Genomic DNA, 20,498 nt, shown 5'->3' with positions numbered 1-20,498 from the left:
GTGGATGGATGTCCCGGTGGATGTCTCTGTGGATGTCTCGGTGGATGTCCCAGTGGATGTCCCGGTGGATGTCCCGGTGGCTGGATGTTCCCGGTGGCTGGATGTTCCCGGTGGATGTTCCGGTGGCTGGATGTTCCCGGTGGATGTCCCGGTATCTGGATGTCCCGGTGGATGGATGACCCGGTGGATGTCCCGGTGGATGTCCCAGTGGATGTCCCGGTGGCTGGATGTCCCGGTGGATGGATGTCCCGGTGGATGGATGTCCCGGTGGATGTCCCGGTGGATGTCCCGGTGGATGTCCCGGTGGATGGATGTCCCGGTGGATGTCCCGGTGGATGTCCCGGTGGATGGATGTCCCGGTGGATCCGGCGGTCTCCGGTTCCCCCCAGCGGCGGCGGAAGCCGCGCTTGGCTCGGGGCCGCCAGGGGGCGCTGCAGGGTCAGGCGGGGGGGGGCGGAGCGAGGGCGCGCGCGGGAACACGTGAGGGGGACACGTGACTGCGCGTGCACAGGTGAGAGCGGGACAGGTGAGGGTAGGAGAGAGTGAGGGGACAGGAGGGGACAGGAGGGGACAGATGGGGACAAGAGAGAGTAGTGAGGACAGGTGGGAACAGGTGAGCACGGGGGGAGCAGGTGAGGGCAGGCGAGGACAGGTGGGGACACGAGGGGACAGGTGGGGACAGGAGAGAGTGAAGGGATCAGGTGAGGACAAGTGGGGACAGGTGAGGGACAGGTGAACACAGCAGGGAAGCAGGTGAGGGTTCCTAACCTGGTGCCTGTGCTGTGCCGTGCAGGGGAGACACATGGACAGCATTTTGGGGAAAAACCACTGAAATGTTTTGTAAGGGGGTGTGGGAACCTTTCCTTGAAAACAGATTTGCTGTCACCGAGTGTTTATTTCCATTAGGTCTGAGGGGGTGGGCTCTGGCCCCCGCAGATAAAAGCCGGTGGCATAGGTGGGGCGAGCGGGGTTGTTTTTGTTCGTTTGTCTTCTGCAGAAGCCACAAAAAAGGACTCTTTTTTTTCACTATGCAAACAAGGGGGAAAAGGCAAAACCTGAGTGAAGAAATGTGTGTGGAGCCGGCAAGGTTTCAGTTTGGAGGGAGCGTGTTGGGGGGGGGAATGAGGGGAATTCAGTTGTGCCTCACACTTCTGGAGGAGCACAGAGGTGCTGGGAGAGTGTCTGAGGGGTTTGGGCACCCCCTGGAAAATGAGCCTGAAGTCGGCGTGTTTCTGCACTAAAAGCTGTGAATTTTCACGTGCATCTTTGCTGACAAAGAATCAGGGAATATCCTGAGGATCATCCACTCCAGCTCCCATCCCTGCACAGGACACCCCAGCAATCCCACCGTGTGCTGAGAGCATTGTCCAAACACTCCTGGAGCTCTGTCAGCCTTGGGGCTGTGCCCATTGCCTGGGGAGTGTGTTCAGTGCCTGAGCACCCTCTGGGATAAGAACCTTTCCCTGATATCCAACCAAACCATCCCAGGCTCAGCTCCAGCTGTTCCCTCAGGTCCTGTCGCTGGTCACCAGAGCAGAGATCTGCCCACCAGGAGGATGTTGAAGAGCCCAATGCCCTCAGCTGCTCCTCCATACCCTTCCCTTCCTTCACCATCCTCACAGCCCCTCGGGATGCTCTCAAACAGCTTTAGACCTCTGTCTCTTGCACAGGAATTACTCCAGAACAGTTTGTTCACACAAACTGTGGGGTTTTAGGGTGACAGAAGCTCCCAGCAGAGGGACCATTTACTGTCAGAGTTTCTGCCCAGCCTCTACCAGCTGTAGCTTCACCTCGGTGCAAAGTTCACACCTCTGCAACGTTCATTGTCACCTGCGTAACAATGAGTCTTTGGGTCACTGGCAGTGTTTTTCTCAGTTCATCTACAAATTCAGGAGCTGAAGCCACCCGTTGTTGTGTGGTGAGAGATGGAAAAGCACAGTGAGGCCTCGTGGAGAGGAGGGAGTGTTTGTAAAGCTTGCTTGGAAAAATCATCTTCTGCTGCCTGATAAATCCCATTTTCCAGGCTGGGATTTTTCCAGAGCAGCTGCACTGGAGTTTCCGACATGGTGGGAGGTGGCTGGAAAAGGCCATTTAGGTTTTTCAGAGTTGTCTGGGAAGTTTGGGTACAAAGCCAGCGGAAGGTGATCTGTGGGAGATGTCATTTCATGGGAAGATGGAAGAAACAGGATGGGATTTAGCATTGAGAATGGATTGTTGAAGTCACATGGAAGAGGTGTGGGCTGATCCAGAGGGAAAAGTCAGGTGAATCAAAGCCATTTAAAATCACTTCCAATATATTTAAATGAAACCAAAGTAGAGCAACGCCACTTTTTAGCCTGGTTGCCGACAGAGGGATTCCAGATGATATCACTTATACGATCTGAACCCACACCTTTACTTCAGGGTAAGTTTTCCCCGAGTTTTTCCAGGAATCCTGGCTTGGAGGGCAGGTGTGTGTGGATCACTTCCCAGCCATTCCCACATGGTGTCAGCAGCTCTCAAGGGGAGCGCTGTGGTCCGTCCTGTGGGGAGTTCAGAGGTTTGGCTGGGAGCCCTCTCCCAGGAGCAGGGAACTCATGACCCAAGGCAAGAGCAGAGGAGGGTGGCTCTGAGGGAAGGACATGGAGGAGACCTTGTCCCTTCTCTCCCCATCCCAGCGTTCCATCTGGGGAACTGGAACTGGGTTCCATCAGGGCTGCAGCCAAAGGGGTTCGTGCTGGATGTGCTGTGGGTCACTCAGAGCCTGTCCTGTCATTCCTGAGGCTGTCACTCAGGCCCTGGGGAGGTCACCAGTGCTTTGGGAAGTTCTTTCTGTTCGGGCCTTTTCCTAATAATCTCAATTTCTTTTTGTTTCAGATGTCAGGGAAGAGAAGGAAGTGTTTGTGTCCTGGTCACTGGAGCTCTGTGTCACGGTGTGTTTCAGGCCGTGTGCCATGACCTCCTCCACAGCTGCAGGAGGAAATGCCCAGCGAGGGAAGGCTCTTCCTGCACAGGTGATTGTAAAAGGGGCTCATTTCCCTGCTGGAGCTCAGGAGCAGGTCTTTGGTGGGGGTGGAACATGCACCACAAGTCCCCTGGAAAGAGCAGCTTTTCTGCAGAGCTGCTGTCTCAGTGGAGCATCACCTCCGTGCCCTGGCGCAGCCGGGACAGGACCTGTGGCACAGCTGTGGGGCTGCTCCCCACCCTGAGCTCCCTCCAGCCCAAACCATTCCGTGATTCCACGATGACCTTCTCTGGTTCAGCACAGCCTGGGCAGTGCCTGGAACAGTGCAGGAGGCTCTGGCAGCTTTTCAGGGCTTGTTTGTGGTGTTGGGGAGACCTTTTCTGTTGGCTGTTCTCTGCAGCTCCAGAACAGCCTCACGCCTGCGGCTGTTTGGGCTGCGCAGGCAGCGCTGGCACGTGAGGGCGGCTCCCGTGGGGAGGGTGGTGGGGGCCTGCCAGGAGCTGCTGGCAACACAGCTGGATGAGTCTTGTAGGGATCTGGTGCCTTTCCAGGTCTGCTGCAACCCTCCAAAGCCTGCAGGAAGTCACGTCTGTGTCAGGGGGGGATGTTTGAGCAGGAGCCTCGTCCCTACCTGTGACCCCCTGGCGAGGCAAAACCAGGACCCACCTGCAAAAGTGTGAAACTCTTCAAAGGGGCTCATGCAACAGTGGAGGAGCTGAGCCTGGGTTAGTCATCCATAAAGGGCTTTGTTTTTTCCCTCTCCCACTCCCTGCCCTGGCACAGGGGCTGAAGCTCTTTCTTGCTGCGTGGTGTGGCCAGAACTTAGAAGCAGCATGTTATCTCCCAGGGAATCAATCAACTCTGCCCTGAAAACACGAGTTTCTCTCTGTGCAGCCCCAACAGCTGGGTTTTGCCCCAGTGGGGTTGGATTCTGCTGTGATTGCCCCAGAGTGAAACATGTGTGTGTGCTCACTGAGCTTCGTGTGGAGGTGGGACATTCCCTGATGAGAAGACAAAGCTGTGGGTAAAACCTGCGGGATCCAGGAACTGGAACTGGGTGAGAGAAGTTCTGATTTTGGTACAGAGCAGCATGCACAGATTCCAAATCCTGGAAGGCCTTTTTGTCTATTTAACTGGAAATTACTTGGCCTTTTCCTCTCCTGCAGGATGATTCTGAGCATTAGTGCTGTCCTTCAGTCATGGAAATTTCCCAGTAAAGCCCCTGACCACTTGACAATAATTTTTGTGCCAGCAAGCACAGAAAGGAAAGTAGCTCTCTTGTTATTTATTTTTTTTTTTAGACAATTGAATTAAAAACAAAGCAGCAGGAAGGGAAGTTTCAGTTCCTGCACATGAGGAGCTGCAGGGGCTCAGCAGTGGCAAATGCCTGGGCTGGCTCTGCATGTGGAGCCAGAAGGCTCCTTATCTGTTCAGACCTGAATAAAGTTTCTACAACAAGCTGGGGCAGTGGCAGGTGATGGTAGAATATCAACAGTTGACTCTCTGCTGGTTTAATATCAATACTCAGCTCTGCAGAACTGGGGTCTTAGTGAAAGTGAAAAAACAACTCTCATTTTGGGCAGGCCGGTGGCTGCCACAGCCTGGCTTGAAAACTGCAGATTTCTGCTAAATCTGAATGTGTGAAACTCTTCATTTCAGAGGCTGTGAGGGCTCCCACACATGGGACAAGCACAGAGGCAGGGATGTTCTGCCTGGTTTTAGTGCTTGGGGAAGGAGCAGGATGGGCTGGGCTGAGGAGGAGGGCTGGGGACACTCTGAGGTGTGTCAGTTCAATTCTGTCATTGAATGCAGCAGCACACTGTAATCTGGTTATTTTTCCTTATATCTCTACTGCATGTTCCTGTCCCCTGCTTGGTGCCAACTGTTGGCTCTGAGCTGATCCTCCACCTTCGAATCCATAAACAGTGGATTACAAATGGAACAGTGGATTCTAATCCGTAAGCATATGGATTATGGAAATATATAGTCCATATGGATATCTAATCCATAAACAGTGGGTTACAGACTGGAAACAGTCCTGGTCAGACTCTTTGATTCACTTGCTTTGAGGTCATGAAGCTGCCTGTGATGACACAAAGGGCATCTCAGCTGCCTCAGTTTCCCCAGGTGCCTCTCACCGTGGCCCAGGGATGGATGGAACCCCACCGTGGCCCCAGGCAGGGAAGCTTTGCCAACAAGGACAGTTGGTGGTACAAAAAGTTCTCCCCTGAGATGTGACACCTCCACCCCCAGAACAGGAGTTTGGGGTTTTTTTTCCTTACAAAAGAAGCCGTGATGGGCTGCTCTCAGCTACTCTGACTGATGCAATGTGCCCCCACCCTTCCCCACCACCCACGGGCATTATTTTTAGGGTTTGTTTACCTCACTCGGTTCCAGCTCATTCTTTTTTGGGGTGACAAGGACTTCCCTCCCGCAGCTGCCCAGGTGGCACATGAGAAACCACAGCCCTGCCTGGAGAACTTTCCCCTTCCCATCAAGTGACGGGGGGCAGTGCCTGGGACAGCAGAGAGAGGGAGGTGACACACCAGTGCCACGCTCTGAGATCTCTGGGAGCAGCTTCCAGCTCCCCCAGTGCCAGGTCTCTTGTTCCTTCTGCCAGTTTGGCTCCCACCCAGCCCAGATCCATTTGGCACTGAGGGCTTTCAAACCATAACTTAAAAATACACGTGCTCAGAGACAAAGAACTGTCAGGGAAGGAAAAATGATGAACAGTGATACTTATCCAGAGCAGTGAAAAGTGATGTTCTGAGTGATGCAGGATTCCCCACAATAACCTGGACCAGGGATTGCAGGAACCCCCCAGACTCCACACAGCTGGGACTGGGCAGTCACTCCCTCCCCTGCCTTTATGCAGTGAAAGGCAAACCTGTGTCCCCATTCTCTAATGAGATCCAGGATTTTTATTGGCTTTTTAAAGAAGATTTGGAACTGTGAAAGGAAATAGGCACCTTTTTCTGGTGAAAGCTACTAAAATAGGTTAAATCCATCTGAAAAATGCACGTTGTTTTTTTTTTTTTTTAGCAAGTTCTGTGTGACTTGGCTGCAATATTTGTTGCCCAAGCTGTGATTTTGTGGGGTTGCTTGATGGGTAAGTTTTACTGGTTTAAGTTAGGGCTTTAAGGTGGAGTCTGTTTTCTTAATCAAGAAAGTTCCTGGATATTAAGAGTTTCAGGAGGAATGGCTACAAGGGCTGTGGCTCTCTGCAGATCCCCAGCTCTTGCTCCAAGCCCTGCCCAGCTGACTGCACCTTGTGCACAAACGAGCCTTGGGGCAGTTGAGGACCTTGCTGTGGTGAGACCCAGTGTTTATTTAAGGATCCCAGGCTTTGGGCTTCTGCATCTTGAGTTGTGCTGCAGTCTGGAGATGCTTCTGGAGTCTCTGGCCAGGTGCTGAAACTGGCCCTGTCCTTTCTCTTCCGGGAGAAAACATGAGGCTTTCACCTCTCAGTGAAAGCAGAAATGGGCCTTAGCCCTGGCACGGGGGGGGTCAGGCTTCTGTCTCCTCGTGTTCTGTGAGTTTCTTCCTCTTTGATTCCGTGGTTACAATCACCAGGCACTTTTGGTGAAGGATATGGGTCCCCCCTCACTCCCCTGAGTGCTTTGAGGCACGAATTGATTGGGGAGGTCAGGAAGGAGCATTGTGTTTATTGTTTTAGTTGCAGTTCCCACTCTCCCCTGGATGAGGATGGGGACCCAGACCTGCTGCCTCTCCCTGGGAGCAATTCTCACAGTAACGTGGTGGTTTATTACTGAATTTTAATTAAACATGAACAATAAAGTCCTACAGCTCAAAGAATTTTCACTTAAAGGTTGATGAGTAGCCATTAGGTGCACTCAGCTGTGGAGCAGCATCAAGGCAGGTGGGTTCACAGTTAAAAGAAAAACTTCATGTGCTGCTGACTTGTTTCTTTTGTAGTCCATCAGCAGATGAAGTAAACCAACATTTTTCTATTTAGTTTATTTTCCACGCTCTGTCCTGCAGGGCAGCACTGGGATGAAGCTGAGCTGATCAAACAGCTCCTGACAAGACAGAAGGATTGACAAGGACTGTACAAGGATGGAAAAAATGCAATGGAAATCCAGAAGTAATTTGTTTAAACCATTATAATTTATTTTTCTCAAGTAGCAAAATACAGTCAGTTTTCAGACATCAATGGGGAACTTCAGGTTGGGATCTTAGGCCAACATTAACATGACTCATCTAAATTAGATGCAAATTTGTTCTGTCCGTTAAATTTAAGCAGGGAAAGCCAGGCACTCTGACATCACCACTGCCTCTCTGAGGCACCAGCTGCAGCTGTCCCAGGGGGCACCTCTGCATCTCATTTATGGAAGCAGATGTGTGTTATCCTGTTTGGAATTCATCTGGTCTGTAAGGACCTGGAGACCTCTTCATTTGCAGGAGGGGAATGGTTTTTATCTACAGGACACAAGCACAGCTCCAGGTACTGGTGGGGCAGTTTCCTGGCTGGAATTAGGTGAATGGATTCTGCATGAAAAGGTTCCATGGAAGCAGAGTGTTCTCAGGGTACATTCATGAACAGATTGAATTTTGTGTAAAGCAGCTTTACATATTGAATATACATTAACAATGTATTGTTACTGATGAGGAAAACTGCAGATACCCCGTGCTGGGGGTGTCCCTGGCTCTGGCCAAGATCATGATAGCTGGGTCTTGCCCAAATAAGGATGAGAAGGAAACCAAGGGTAAATAGCTGTTCAGTGTCAGTTGTCACTCCGTTTCATGTGACAGAGAAGCAGCACTTCTGTACAGTTACCTGGGCATTGTAAATGAAAATGAGTTCAACTCTTGAGCACAGATAGGCAACACGGAGCAGAATGTCCTCTCTTCCCAAATCCCAGCCCTTGGCAAAAATGCCACACACCAGAGGTTTATGGAGAGTTTGTTTAGATTTGGTGGCAGCCAGGTTAATAACTGGCAGTGCTGTCTCAGACTGAGCCAGTGAATTCTGCCTTGGAAGGCTGATTTTAATCCTCAGTTCTCTAAAGCAATCCTCTCCAAACCCGTGAACCAGGGAGTTCTCTGTGTCACTCCTGATGGATCCGTGTGTTAAAAAAGGATAAATGTCTGTTTAGTGAGTGTTTTGCTGCTCATGGCTCTGTGTGTTCAAGGGAACATGGACACGTGTCCCCTGTCAGCCCTGGGAGCAGCTCCAGGCTGAGCCCTCTCTCCACTGGTGATGGCCCTGGGAGAGGTGGGTGCTGTGGGACCAGAGCACCAGACCAGAGCAGGACAAGGACAGGGACAGCTGCACAGCCTGTGCTGACATTCCCCTGTCCCACCGCAGCGCTTCCCAGAGCGTTCATCTGTCATCAGGAATTCCTGTAAAAGCGCCAACTGGAATTACAGTCTGGGCTCCTCTGAGGTCTGACTTTGCACGACAATAATCTCTGTTCAGCTGCTGTGGCCCTGGCAGTGGTGGGACTGTTCAGATCAAACCTCAGTCGGCCGTGTCTTTGTTGGTGCCGACAGCACCGATGCAAAACACGCCCCAGTAGCTTATGAGTGAAATACAGATCTGACTTCAAAGGCAGCTGAAGTCCTGCAGAAGGATGGGGAAGGGAGGAGAAAACCCACATTCATTTTTATCTCAAGGTCAGCAGGTGGTAGCCCAGAAACAGCGTACTGGCAGAAGTGGAATTTGTGCTTTTCCTGACAGAGCTATGAGTGGCTACAATATTATACAAAGTAATTGAAATGCTGGCTAGGGTTTGTATGGATTTAGCATTAGCTGAGGTCATCTCTCACGTTTCATGGGGGAAGGCAGAGCAGTTGTGTGCTCAGATACTCCACTGCTGGGCTTGTGTGTTGGAGCAAGTCTGTGGGTAAGGGTTGGCCTCAGACTGGCTCAGTGCAAGGGCATTTCCATGGGATTGCAGAGCTGTTGTCTTGTTAAAAGCAACATCCAAAGCAAGGGTGATGCTCCTGGCAGCTCAGCTCCAAACGACAGTCCTGCTGCACCAGCGTCTGTTTTCTCTTGGTGCTTGTCGCTTTTAGGGTAAATGTTCTATTTTGAGCATTTCTCATTTTGACAGGGAAAGTTCTAAGCTGAAGGTGAAATGACAGGAGAAATTATAAACTCACCACCTCTCCCTTGCTTTGCTGTTAGTGACAACTCCATTGTAAAGCCTGTCCACCCGTGGGATGTTGGCCAGCAGTCCCCACTGCTTGAAACAGGGGGAGGCTTCTGGATTTTCCCCTTGGCTTCTCTGCAGTGTGGCAGGTCTTGTTCTGCCAGGAGTTCAGACTGGAGAAAATGTCTAAAGCCATTTCAGCTCGACCAAGAGCTCACGGGGAGAAGGTGGTGGTTGTCTCTGTCTCCATGGCGAAGGAGGACCTCTTGTTGTCTCGGCAGGAGGTGAGCTGCCAGAGGCGCTCCTGGCTCAGGCAGCCCAGCTCCTTCAGCAGCTTGAAGAGGTCGGTGCGGAATTTGACGCCGATGAAGGCGTAGAGGAACGGGTTGAGGCAGCATCGGAAGCAGGCCAGGGTGTAGGTCACGTCATCCGCCACGTCCAGCTTCTTGCTCTCCTCACACGAGCTGGTCTGGTTGAAGGCTGAGATGGTCTTGGCCAGCATGACGCCGTTGTAGGGCAGCTGGAAGATGACGAAGACGATGACCACGGCGATGATGACCTTGATGGCTTTGTTCTTCTCAAAGTTGCGGGCCTGGAGCAACGTTTTGATGATGATGAGGTAGCAGAAAGACATGACCAGGAGGGGAATTAAGAAGCCAAACACCATTTGGGACACTTTGATGCCAGTGTTGAAGGTCTGCAAGTCATTAGCAATGATGGAACAACGGGGATTGCTCTCCGAGTAGTTGACACCACTGTGAACCAGCTCAGGGATGGAGAGGATGAAGGCCAGGAGCCAGATGAGGATGCACGTCACCTTGCTGATGAATATCATCCGGGGACGCAGGCGATGGGCCGAGGCAGCCTGGACGATGGCGAAGTACCTGTCGATGCTGATGGACAGGAGGAGCAGCATCCCGCTGAAGAAACTCATTTTGCAGATGCAGTAGACGGCTTTGCAGGCAAAGCTCCCAAAAAGCCAGTGTGTGACCGCGCTCGTGGCCCAGAAGGGAAGGGTCAGCAGGAAGAGGATATCTGCCAGAGCCAGGTTCAGCAAGTAGATGTCTGTCATGGTCTTCAGCCTCTTGAAGTAGATGTAGGTGAGCATGACCAGGCCGTTCCCCAGCAGCCCCATGAAGCAGATGAGGCTGTACATGGCCGGGAGGAAGGCAGCACGGAAGTTACGGACCTCCTTCTTCTCACACAGGGACTCAAACATGCTGTAGTCGATGGTGCTGTTGGAGTCGTAGTCATCAGTGACATTGTCCCCGGCACAGAACTAGAGCAGGAAAGAGAAGAGTGTTGGGACAAGGACTGCGTTCCCTGCATGGCCGTGCTGGGAAAGGAGCCTGGAGAGAAGTCTCAGGGAGTTCCCAAGTGCTGTTTCATGCCAGCATCACAAACAGAGCTGACACAACCTCGTGGCTGAAAGTGTTTCCCATAAATATATGAGGTTTGGGGCTTTCTGGGGGGCTCCAAGTGGGAATTTCACCAGAAATGTTTTGTGCTCAGCCAAAGTAACACCTGCAAACCCTCAGATGTGTGGCAGCTCTCCAGAGTGTTCCAGGACCTGCCTCCAGCTGCATGTGCACAGCCAGCTGTCAGATAAAATGTGAGAAATAAAACATCCTTCGGCTAAATTAAAAATCAGTGAAGGTGTTGGTGAGAGTGTGAGGAAGCGCAGTGAGTGCAGCAGGAAGCTGTTCCCGTGTCGGCGCGGATGTGGGGCCGGCATCTCATTCAGGCCCCTGATTTCAGTTCTGATTACTCGTTTCATCTTCCTACACTGCCATAACCTGCAGGGCAGACAGGGCCTGCGGTATCTGTGCCCTGCTTTTTGTGACTTATTAGTCTCCAGAACCTTCTCCCCATCTCACAGACATTAAAGGTTTCCTCTGGATACCCCCACCCTTTATCAGAGAGCACCTTGGTGCTCTCCATCTCAGCAGGTTTGGCTTTCACCACATCCTGCCAGGCTGCCAGCAGTGAAAGGGAAAAGCACGGGTGGCTGGGCTGAGCCCCAGGAGCCCCACGGGCTGGGGGTGGCCACCGCTGCCGAGGGACAGCGGGCACCAGGACCAGACCCCGGCTCTGGGAGCAGGTCATGGCACAGCTCCGTGCTTGGGGTCCTCCCTGCCGGGTAGGAACTGGGCAAAAACAGGCAGGGGAGATGCTGAGCTCTTCCTCCTCGGGCACAGCCCTCTCTGGCTCTATGCTTGGTCAGAGCCCAGCACCTTGAGCAGGAACCAGCTGCTCCCTGCAGTCAATATGGTGCACTCCTGTCTGCCCTGGAAATGCTCATTTGGGGCTAAAAGGGGACTCCAACAAGCCAGGCCACCTGAAAATCACTGTGTTTGTCACTGTTTTTCTCTCCTTGGTTTTGTTTCTCTTGTTTGTTTTTCTGTAGCTGGGCTCTGCTGTCACCTCCCACCTCCCACAGCTGGATCCTGGGGTGAGCAGCTGTGTCCCCACACATTTCTGGGACTGTGGGTGGCTGCTCTGAGTTTTTGAGATCTCCTTTTACCCACTACACAAAGCAGCTGGATTTCAACAACGTAGTTGAAAACATCTTACCTGAAAAACGAGCGGCAGGCTGAAAACAAGGGTGACCTTTAGCTGCTTGCCTAGGGAAGAAGGAGATGCTGTGTTAGTGGCTGAGTGGGGGTTTCCACAAGGTTCTCTGTTTGAAACAGCAGTGGGTCATGTTGGCCATGGCACTGTGAACCCTGCAGAGCCCTCACCACTAAGGAAACCAAAACCTGGGGAAGATGCCAGCAAGATAACTCAGGGTTGTGTGTGTTAGTGCCAGAGCACTGCTGGAGGCTCAGGAGTCTGGCCCCTCTGGCTTCACAGGTCACAGTTTGGGTTGCAAGGGGCCTCTAAAGGTCATTCAGTCCAACCCCCTGCAGCGAGCAGGGATGTCTTCAACTCGATCAGGACCCCGTGCAGTGAAGGCTGAGAGCTGAGAACTCTTAACTCAGGCACAGAGCACCCATTCTGATTTTATCCAATACTTTTCCCTGCAGGCAGCCAGCAGCCTGTTCCCTTGTGTCTGAGCAGTGAGGGTGCAGCTTAATCCATGTGAAAATACCCAGCTGTGAGGGCCATAAATCCACCCCAGCTGTGCCCGTGTGGTGCCTGGGCTGCGGAGAGGAGAGCTCAGCTCCCTGTGGGACAGATAGAACTGGAACTGGCTGAAATTTATTGCTTGTCTCTAAATGTCAAGAATTGGCTTCTGCTGCCTTGGGATGTAAAAATACAGGATGCTGACAGCTGGAAGGAAAAACTGAATTCAGAACCAGGTGTGATGGTGGTGAGAGAGCAATCTCAGCCAAACAGCTCTTCCTGCTGTGGTTAGCAGGGCAGGGGCCAGGGAAAGCTTTCTCCTCGCTGGTTTTACAGTTCACACCAGCAAGCAATTGCCACTGAAAGTTGCTCAGCTGGAATGTGGCAGAGAGAAAGCCCCTGGCTACACTCCGGTGTGAGGAGGAGATGTGTCCCTCCCTGAGGAGTGTCTTGTCCCAGGATGTCCCTCCAGGCACTGGCTGGTCCCTGCAGCCCCTCTGTTACTGTGGGTTTCTGCTCCGGGGGGCACTGGGCAAGGAGATAGCTTTGGCTTTCAGCTCCCTGTTCCTCCTGGAACTCTGCCTTGCTCCTCATGTCCTGGTTGTTCATGAATGTCACTGATTCTTGTGCTCAGTGTCTGCTGGACTCAGCTCTGCTTGGTTTCTGCTTGATTTCAGTTTGGAGCCTGCTGTGCCAGGCTCCTGCTCATGTTTCACTGGACCAGGATGATGAACTTCCACTACAGGTAACTGCACCCACTGCAGGCTGTTTGTGGAGTTAAAATAGATTTATATAATAACACCAAGTCCCCATGCAAAGTCACATGCAACAGCTTCACTAATAACAGAGTTATCTGTGAGTGGGGATGGTTTTTAATACGTGAGGGTGATGTGTGGGTGAGAGTTCCTCAGCCACGTGTGAAACTCGTACTGCTCATCCCCGGGCCTGTGTGAGCGCCTCCCCTGAGGTCTTCTACAAGCTCTGTCTCACCTTCCCCCCTTTTTTCCATATTTTATGCTCATGCAGCTGAGAGCTCAGTTGTGTTCATCCTCCCCTCCCCTTCTCCTTAGCGCAGGTGACTCAGGAGTGGAGGAGTGCAAGGCAGGGACTGAGCATGGAGTGAAGCTTCTGGCTGTTCTGTCCAGCCAGTGGCTTTCACTCTGACCAGTCCCAGACTGCAGGAAGAGGTTTTGTGTCTGCTGTGGTTGTCTCCCCTTCAAACTGCTGCCCTGGCTTTTGTATATAACACAGGAAATACATGAAAAGTTCCAAGGACTGAGACCTGCTGGGTGGGTTTAAGCAAGCACAGGCTGTAGCTGCCCTTCCTGCCTGGGATGGGGCACGGGGTCCCTGACTCTGCAAACACCATAGCAGCCTTTAGCCTTCCATTGCACCTTCTAAAGGTTTCCCTGGGACTCCTGGAGCTGCTCCTGGCTGCCTGGGATGGGTGATGAGTACCTGTGCTGGTAGTTCAGCCCCACCAGGAAATTACCCCTGTGGCAGCTGGAAAAGAGGCAGAGAAGAACCACCCCTCACTCCAAGAAGGAAAAGCCCCACCTAAACCAGACCCCATCAGCTCTCTTTGGCTTGGTTTGCAAACTCCAGAACCAGCCCTGGTGAGGGCTCCTTTGCTCTATTCTGTTTTCTTATCACCCTGTAGAGGTCTAGAAAAACAGGACTGAGAACGTGACTCAACCAACTCCTGAAACAGTTCAGCCCATATCATTCCTTTGAAGATCATCATGGGTTTCTTTTCCCCCCCCCCCTTCTCAGTTGCTGTTTCAAGTGTCTTAAATGTCAAATGGCTTTTCAATATGAAGAAAGTCTGTGCTGTTTCTGCCCCTCTTCTGTGCCCCCACCTCAGATTACAGATTTGCAAAAGCACAACCAGAGAGGCCCTGCTGCCTCCTGCTCCCTCTGCACCAGTTTGAGCACGTTTGTGTCCCTGGTTTCAGTCAGACTGGACAGGACTTGCATCTCCCCAACTTGTCTTGTGGTCTGGGGAAGTGGGCAGAAACAATTATCACCACACAAATCTTGCTCTGCAGTTTATCAGGCAGGTTTTTTTTACTTTTTCTATTTTTTACACCTCCTGGCAGTTGGCTGCTGTGGGTATTTTCTTAAAGTTTTTAAAGTTTTGTTCCTCAAAATATTAAGGAAAGAAAACCCCTCTCAAAAGTCCCTGCAACCAGTTGCGCTAGAAACCTCATTTATAAAAATACACCAAAACCCACCAGGGCAAATGAGTCAGCCTGGCCCTAAAGCCCCGTGCCAGCCCCATGAATCAGCCTGGGAGATGCTGGTTTGAGGCCACCCTTGTCCTGAAGGACCTGGAAACAGGTGGAAAGGGGACTTGCTCCATGGGAGTGTAGGAATGAAGGGGTCTGTTCATGGCAGGGAATGAGAACCCCCCAGATTTACAATCTTCCTCCACAGATTAAGCCAAAGGGGTGGGATTCATCCCTTGGCAGCTGTTGAGCTGTTCAGGCTCACTCGATAGCAAAGGGAAAGAAACAGGTGTTTTCAAACCCCAGTTCAGGTGTCCTGGGGTGGGCACCTGGGCTGGGCACCTGGGGCACAGTTCAGGCTGTGCTGTGGCAGAAGGCTGGGTGAGTTTGGACAGGTAGATCCCTCCCAGTTTATCTGGATCTCCCTCAGCACCAGCTACTAATTGTAAGCAGGGTAAGAGCAGCTGCAGGAGCGGTGGATCCCATCAGGTGGACCCAAAAAGGCCTCTGGAAGTGTTTGGTGTCAGGACATCTGCCTGGAGGAGAGAGCCCTGAGGGTGATTAATCAGATCACACAAATGACCAGGGCAGCTCTGGCTGCTGCTACAGCTGAGGGATGCAGGAGAACAAAGCAGGAGTTGGGAATGCTTTGGGAGTGTTGGCAAAGCTGAGCACACCTGCTCTGATCAAACCCTCATGGTGAAAGAACATTTTCTGGCCATCCAGGATGGCAAGGCAAAAGTTCCAGCCTCAGCACACTTGTAGGCAGTGATTAACCTGCTCTCTGTATTTTATACATGTACCAGTTTCTGGTGCTCCAGCAGTACAGGAAACTTTTGGGGGAAGAACCAGATATTTCTGAGAAAAGTTAATCATACTTAAGTTATTTAATGACTATTGTCAGTTATCAGCCTCCTGTCCCCACTTCGCTGCCTCACAACGGGCAGAGGAAAGACACTCATCTCAGGAGTGAGTGGACCCAGTGAAACCCAGTCATGCTCTTATTTCATGTGTTCACTGATCTATTGCAGAAGAAAGTTAATAGTTATCTACCTTCACTCCTTTCAGGAATCTGTGAATCAAAAGATAAGCAGAGAGAAGCAAGTAAAAAACTTCCTGCTGAAGTGAGCCAGTGGTGTTTTAAAGAAAGCACCACTTGGTGCAACTTCCAGGGAAATTAAATATTCATCTGAAATACGAAAAACCCAAAGCAGGAAAATGATCATAATCTGGTCAGATTCTCAGTAAGTCTTTCTTTTCCCTGTCATGATTAACCTTTCCCAGGAGTTAAGTTCAGCTGTCCCTGGACACTGAACCCCTCGGAACAAAGAGCCCACAAAGTGTCCACAGGATGATGCAGAGGCCAGAAGTTTAAATGAGAAGAATGATGTGTGGTGGGCAGGTCCAGCTGGGTATTTGTTTGGATGCAGGGATTCCAAAATCCAGGAATTTCCTGAGCCATTGATTGCCAGAGGCTCTGAGAAGATCCAGGAGAAGGAAAACTCCCTTGGCCCATTCCCTGCTCTTGCCTGGAGGGTCCTGTGGGACCTTCCCCCCTTTTTCCCTGAATCCCCCAGGGCTTCCTGCATCCCTGGAACCCAGAACTTCCTGCATCCATCCCCCTGAGCATCCTGCATCTCCAATGCATCCTGCTTCCCCCAGTGTTCCTGCAGATATTTTTTAATAGAAATAATTTGCAAAAGACTGGATGGACTCAGTGAACAAACTCAGCTCTTCTTACTCCCAATTCCTTGATTGATTCACTGAATTAAAATGTTGCCAGGGAAAGTGTTCTCTCTCTCTCTTTTTTTAAGTTTTATTTTTTAAATTAAGAACACAGAAGAAAAGGTGTGAATTATGCAAGATTCCATTTGCTTTGGAACAAAAGGCCCCCTTAAAATTGCCTCCCAGCCTCTTTTTTTGTGTTTGTTTCTGAAGTGATTTGAGGTTTTTGAGCTTCTAAAAGAGAACTGTGCTTTTTTTTTTAAATCTTTTTTTTTTTTCTTAAATAGTAAAAATGAGGAAGATGAAAGTCTTTTACACTGTTTAAATACTCAGATAGAAGTGCTCCACTCCTGTGTCACAGGGCAGGGACCGAGAATTATTAATAAAGCTGAAAATTATTAATTAATTATTAATTAATTTTAATTAGTAATTAATTAATTAATAATAAAGCTCGAGGCTGCAGCCCAGGCACTCACCCCCATCCATGGTGTGGTTCCAGCACTCTCCAGTCACAGAGGTAGCGAGAGCATCCCTGGCCCCAGCGCCGCCTCCTCTCCTGCAGGACCCTCCTCGGGCAGCTCTGCTTTTATACCTCCTGCGCCCCTCTGAGGAGGTCACAGGCACCCTGATGTCACTGACATTTAGACCCTGCTCCTCCTCCTCGTGTGCTCAGAGCTGTGCTGAGCTCTCGGGGTGCTCAGGTGCTGCCTCGGAGTGTTCTGCACACCCAGAGCTGCTGCTGACGCTCGGGGAAGAGAAGGGAGCTCTGCTTTTGGACTGACACACGAGGAATGGTCTGTGGTGAAGGAAACAGGGGAAAGAGGCTCTTTCTTACCTCCCCCTCCAGCAAATCCTGCTTCATCTATGGAGCCCTCAGTGCTGGAGGAAACAGAGGATCCCATCCCATTCCCCAGAGCTGTTTTGGGGAGGGGGTGCAGGATGAAAACTCTCAGTGCACAGGACTGCCCATGACAATAACCCTTTGTCCTTCTCCCCTGCTACACTGCCAGCAGCTCAGTGACTTCCCCCGTTCTCTTTCTGGGTATTTTTGTCTTCCCCAAAAGGCTCTGCATTTTCTCAGTGTCACGCCTTCCCCCAAGGCAAACCAGTGTTTGATGGGTGTCAAAGAGGGCTCTGCTCTTGGAGCAGACCCCTCAGACAGAGGGGTTGTTTCTCAGACAGAAACATCTCCAGCTCCTCACAAACTCGCTGTTCTCCTAAGCCAGGCTCACCTGGAAGTTACACCTTTGGCATCTTGTCCTTTCTGTCTTCTTATGCTATGTCAGTGCTGTTACTGCAGCCAGGTGGAAAAAATAGGGCATCACAGGATGGAATCCCAGCCCAAATGAAATATACCTGAAGCTGAGGGTAGTTTTGAGGCTCCTGTGGATTTAGATCCTAGGTCATAAGGTCTTAGGTCCTTTATGAAGACTCAGATCCAGTTTCAGACCCTCCTTCAATGTGGTCCCAGCCCAACTCAAAATCCTCTCAGTGGACCAGTGCTGGTGTGGTTCTGAGCCCATTCTGGGGTGCTCAGGGTCAGGATTTTGGGGTTTTGGCAGGGCAGGAGGAGTGTGATGGTTTTCCTCTTCTCACACAAGGTGACCCCACTCTCCTTGCTGCTCTGTGAGCGCGTGGCACCGACTCCCCCGCACCTCTCCTGGCTCTTATCTCAGTCAGCAGGTGCTGTTCACATCTCTGCAGCTATTTATTGCTCTGTTTGCCTCTGCTCATCAGGAATCCAGGCAGGTACGCTGCCTCGGGAGCTTTATCTCGTAACCACTTCCTCCAAGGAGGACCGGAGATGAAAGGCTTCCCTTGGGTACCGGCAGAATACCCGGAATCAAGGGGTGTGACAGCTCTGTGGAGGCTTCACACAGGGTCACAGCTGGGGAGCTGTGGGTGTGCAGAGAGGGCACGGGCCCCTCTGGGTGCTCTGGGCTCACCCTGCCCCAGGGAGAGGCACCAGGCACTGTTCTGGTGGATCCATCCCCATGTTCACGCTGGCTGAAGCCAAAGGTGAGACAGGGGAGGCAGGCAGGTGGTTTGCAGCTTGTTTTCTGCTCATGGTCCCAAGATTCAGCTTCAAAGTTTCGGTACATGCCAAATTCTGTGTTGTTAGAGCCCAGTCAAGCAAACTGTTTTTCTTAAAAAGAATGGGAATATTTAAAATGGGAATATTTAAAGTGGGAATATTTAAAATATTTGGATCAGTTTGCTGTCTATGTATGACACTGAACATATGTGTGACATATATGTGTGTATGACACTGAACTTCTTGTACTGTCACGTTTTGTACCCAGGGAGTTCTCAGAACATTTATTAAATCTTTGCTTAATTTGATTGTGTATATTTGCAGTCTATTTCATGCCTGAATGATTCCATGTCTTTGAAACGTTGCCTGAACCTGGGTGCCCCCTGAGCTGCTTTTCACAGAACTGTGATCCTGTGTGAGCAGACAGACAAACCCAGACACTGCCAGGCCTGAGCTGTGCCCATGAAAGCCATTGCTACTAGAACCTATTTGTTATTCCAAAGTTAATTAAATATATATAAAGAATCAAATTACCAGGCATTCCAGTCTCTGGGTGTCTCTGCTCCCCTCCAGCACCCAGGAGAGTGGAAGTCAGTGATTTAAAGCTGCTGCCCAGGCTGCAGCAGAGCTGGGTGGCAGCTTTCATCCATAAACTTCTCAACAAAAATGCAGCTCCTGAGAAATTCCACAGGAAATTCAGAGAGAATTTGGTTCAGTTCTCATTGGTTCCACTTGAATTGAAATATTGAGTTGAACTGAACTGTGTAATCCTGAATTGTCCTGACATTAAATTGCAACTTGCTCAGCAATGGAACATCACAAGGAAGTTTAGCTCTGTGTTTCACATCCCTGGCCTGTGTGTAAAACTGGAATTCCTGTGGTTTGTCCCAACACAGTCTCACAGACATCCTGAGGTGGGAAAGATCCTAGAGCTCCAGGAGAGGGTTCCAAGGTGGCACATGCAGGCTGGGAGACCTTGGAAATCAGAACTCAGGGCTTTGCCTAAGGAGGTGGAATTTGGTCTGAGAGAAGCACAACACAGAATGTTCTTGCATCCTGGATTCCAAACTTTTTGGTATTTTCCATCAGTTTTGCTTTAGGTGATTTGAGATGGAAACATTGTCTCCTTCTCCTGTTCTGCCCCTTGGCTGACATGAGCCATGGGAAGGTTTGTCCCCGTGGCTGGAGGAAGCCAGGGGTGCCCAGACAGAAGTGTTGGTGAGTTCAGGGTGAGCCTTTCCCAGCTGTACTTCCCAGTCACATCCTTGCACTGACGTCAAGGAGGGACCCTCACGTCTGTCCTGCTGTTCCTCTGCCTGGCAATGCCAACTTGAGGTGCCTGGGATCTGCCCAGACCCCTGCTCTGACGTCTGGGGACATCCAGGGGGGTTTATGCTGGAAGTCAGCAGGGTCGCTCCAGGGGCTGTTGACGTTGTTGTTCCTCAGGCAAATATAAAATAGCAGAAGTGAAATCGTGAGTAAATTCCTGACCTTAAGAGTGGCACCAAGCTGGGATTCTTCACCCAGGAGAGTTCTTTGTGCGGGTGTTGGGGATGCCCTGAGAAACATCTCGTGATTTTGATCTCACCACCAGGTTATTAACAGATCCTTATCCTCCGGAGGGAGGAAGCAATCTGTGCAGGGCCAGGCTCTGATGGGGATGCACAGCCACAGTGGTGGTCAGCCACAGCAGAGAGGGGCACACCCAGTGTCACTGGGAATTCACCTGCTTTGTGCCCACATCATGTCCTAGGTGATGGCCTGGCTCTCCAGTTCTTTTTTTTTTGGAAAAATAAAAGATTTATCGAATTGGCATCTGCACTGCACTGAACAGTTGGACATCAGCAAGAATTTCTTCATGGGCAGGGTGGACAGGCATTGGAAGGGGCTGCCCAGGGAGGTGGTGGAGTCCTCATCCCTGGACGTGTCCAGAGAACGACAGGATGTGGCACTCAGTGCTCTGGTCTGCTTGGTAAGGTGGGGATCGGTCACAGGTTGGACTTGTGACCTTGGAGGTTTTTTCCAACCTAAATGACTCCATGATTCTACTCCATGACAGCAGCTCCCTCATCCTGGAGCTCAGGAATGGAGACACGAGGAGGGAAACAGAGCTGGAGATGCCAGTGAGGAGGGGTCAGGCTGGCAGGGACAGTGACATTCCCCTTTCCAGCCCCAGGGTGAGAAGGGAATTCCAGTGATCAGCCACTGACCATTTGCACTGCTGGTCCCTCTGTCCCTCAGGGCAGGGCTGGGCAGCTTCCCGTGGCTTCTGCTCCCTCTTGTCTGCCTGGGACTGTGATGAGCAAACTGGTCCTTTCTGGATCTGAAGGAGACAGTGGTCCCCTCAAAATGCTGGGTGGGAAAGGAGAGGTGATTGAAAATGG

At 51.1% G+C, this 20,498-nt stretch overlaps 1 protein-coding gene and 2 long non-coding RNA genes across 3 annotated transcripts in view; 2 read left to right on the top strand and 1 right to left on the bottom strand.

Annotated features, from left to right (window-relative positions):
- Window positions 1-469: 469 nt before the first annotated feature.
- Window positions 470-20,498, top strand: part of LOC111939979 (uncharacterized) — a 26,223-nt gene continuing 6,194 nt past the window's right edge. Inside the window, exons 1-2 of the long non-coding RNA XR_015279566.1 lie at window positions 470-511; window positions 2,857-2,993. This is a non-coding gene — a long non-coding RNA (uncharacterized LOC111939979). The remainder of the gene's footprint in view (window positions 512-2,856; window positions 2,994-20,498) is intronic.
- On the top strand, window positions 5,061-10,710 carry LOC147649188 (uncharacterized). The gene is made up of 2 exons (XR_015279567.1): window positions 5,061-10,160; window positions 10,268-10,710. It is a non-coding gene; the product is annotated as an uncharacterized LOC147649188 (long non-coding RNA).
- CCR7 (C-C motif chemokine receptor 7) lies at window positions 7,054-17,764 on the bottom strand. Its single transcript, XM_023942475.2, has 3 exons — window positions 16,556-17,764; window positions 11,635-11,684; window positions 7,054-10,339 (listed from the first exon to the last, which is right to left on the bottom strand). The coding sequence occupies exons 1-3, from the start codon at window positions 16,563-16,565 to the stop codon at window positions 9,275-9,277; spliced, it is 1,125 nt and encodes a 374-aa protein (XP_023798243.1). The 5' UTR covers window positions 16,566-17,764; the 3' UTR covers window positions 7,054-9,274.

The sequence above is a fragment of the Cyanistes caeruleus genome, chromosome 27 (genome assembly GCF_971803275.1).
Source record: "Cyanistes caeruleus chromosome 27, bCyaCae1.hap1.1, whole genome shotgun sequence".
Classification (NCBI taxonomy): domain Eukaryota; kingdom Metazoa; phylum Chordata; class Aves; order Passeriformes; family Paridae; genus Cyanistes; species Cyanistes caeruleus.
This window is presented reverse-complemented; position numbering and strand designations above follow the sequence as displayed.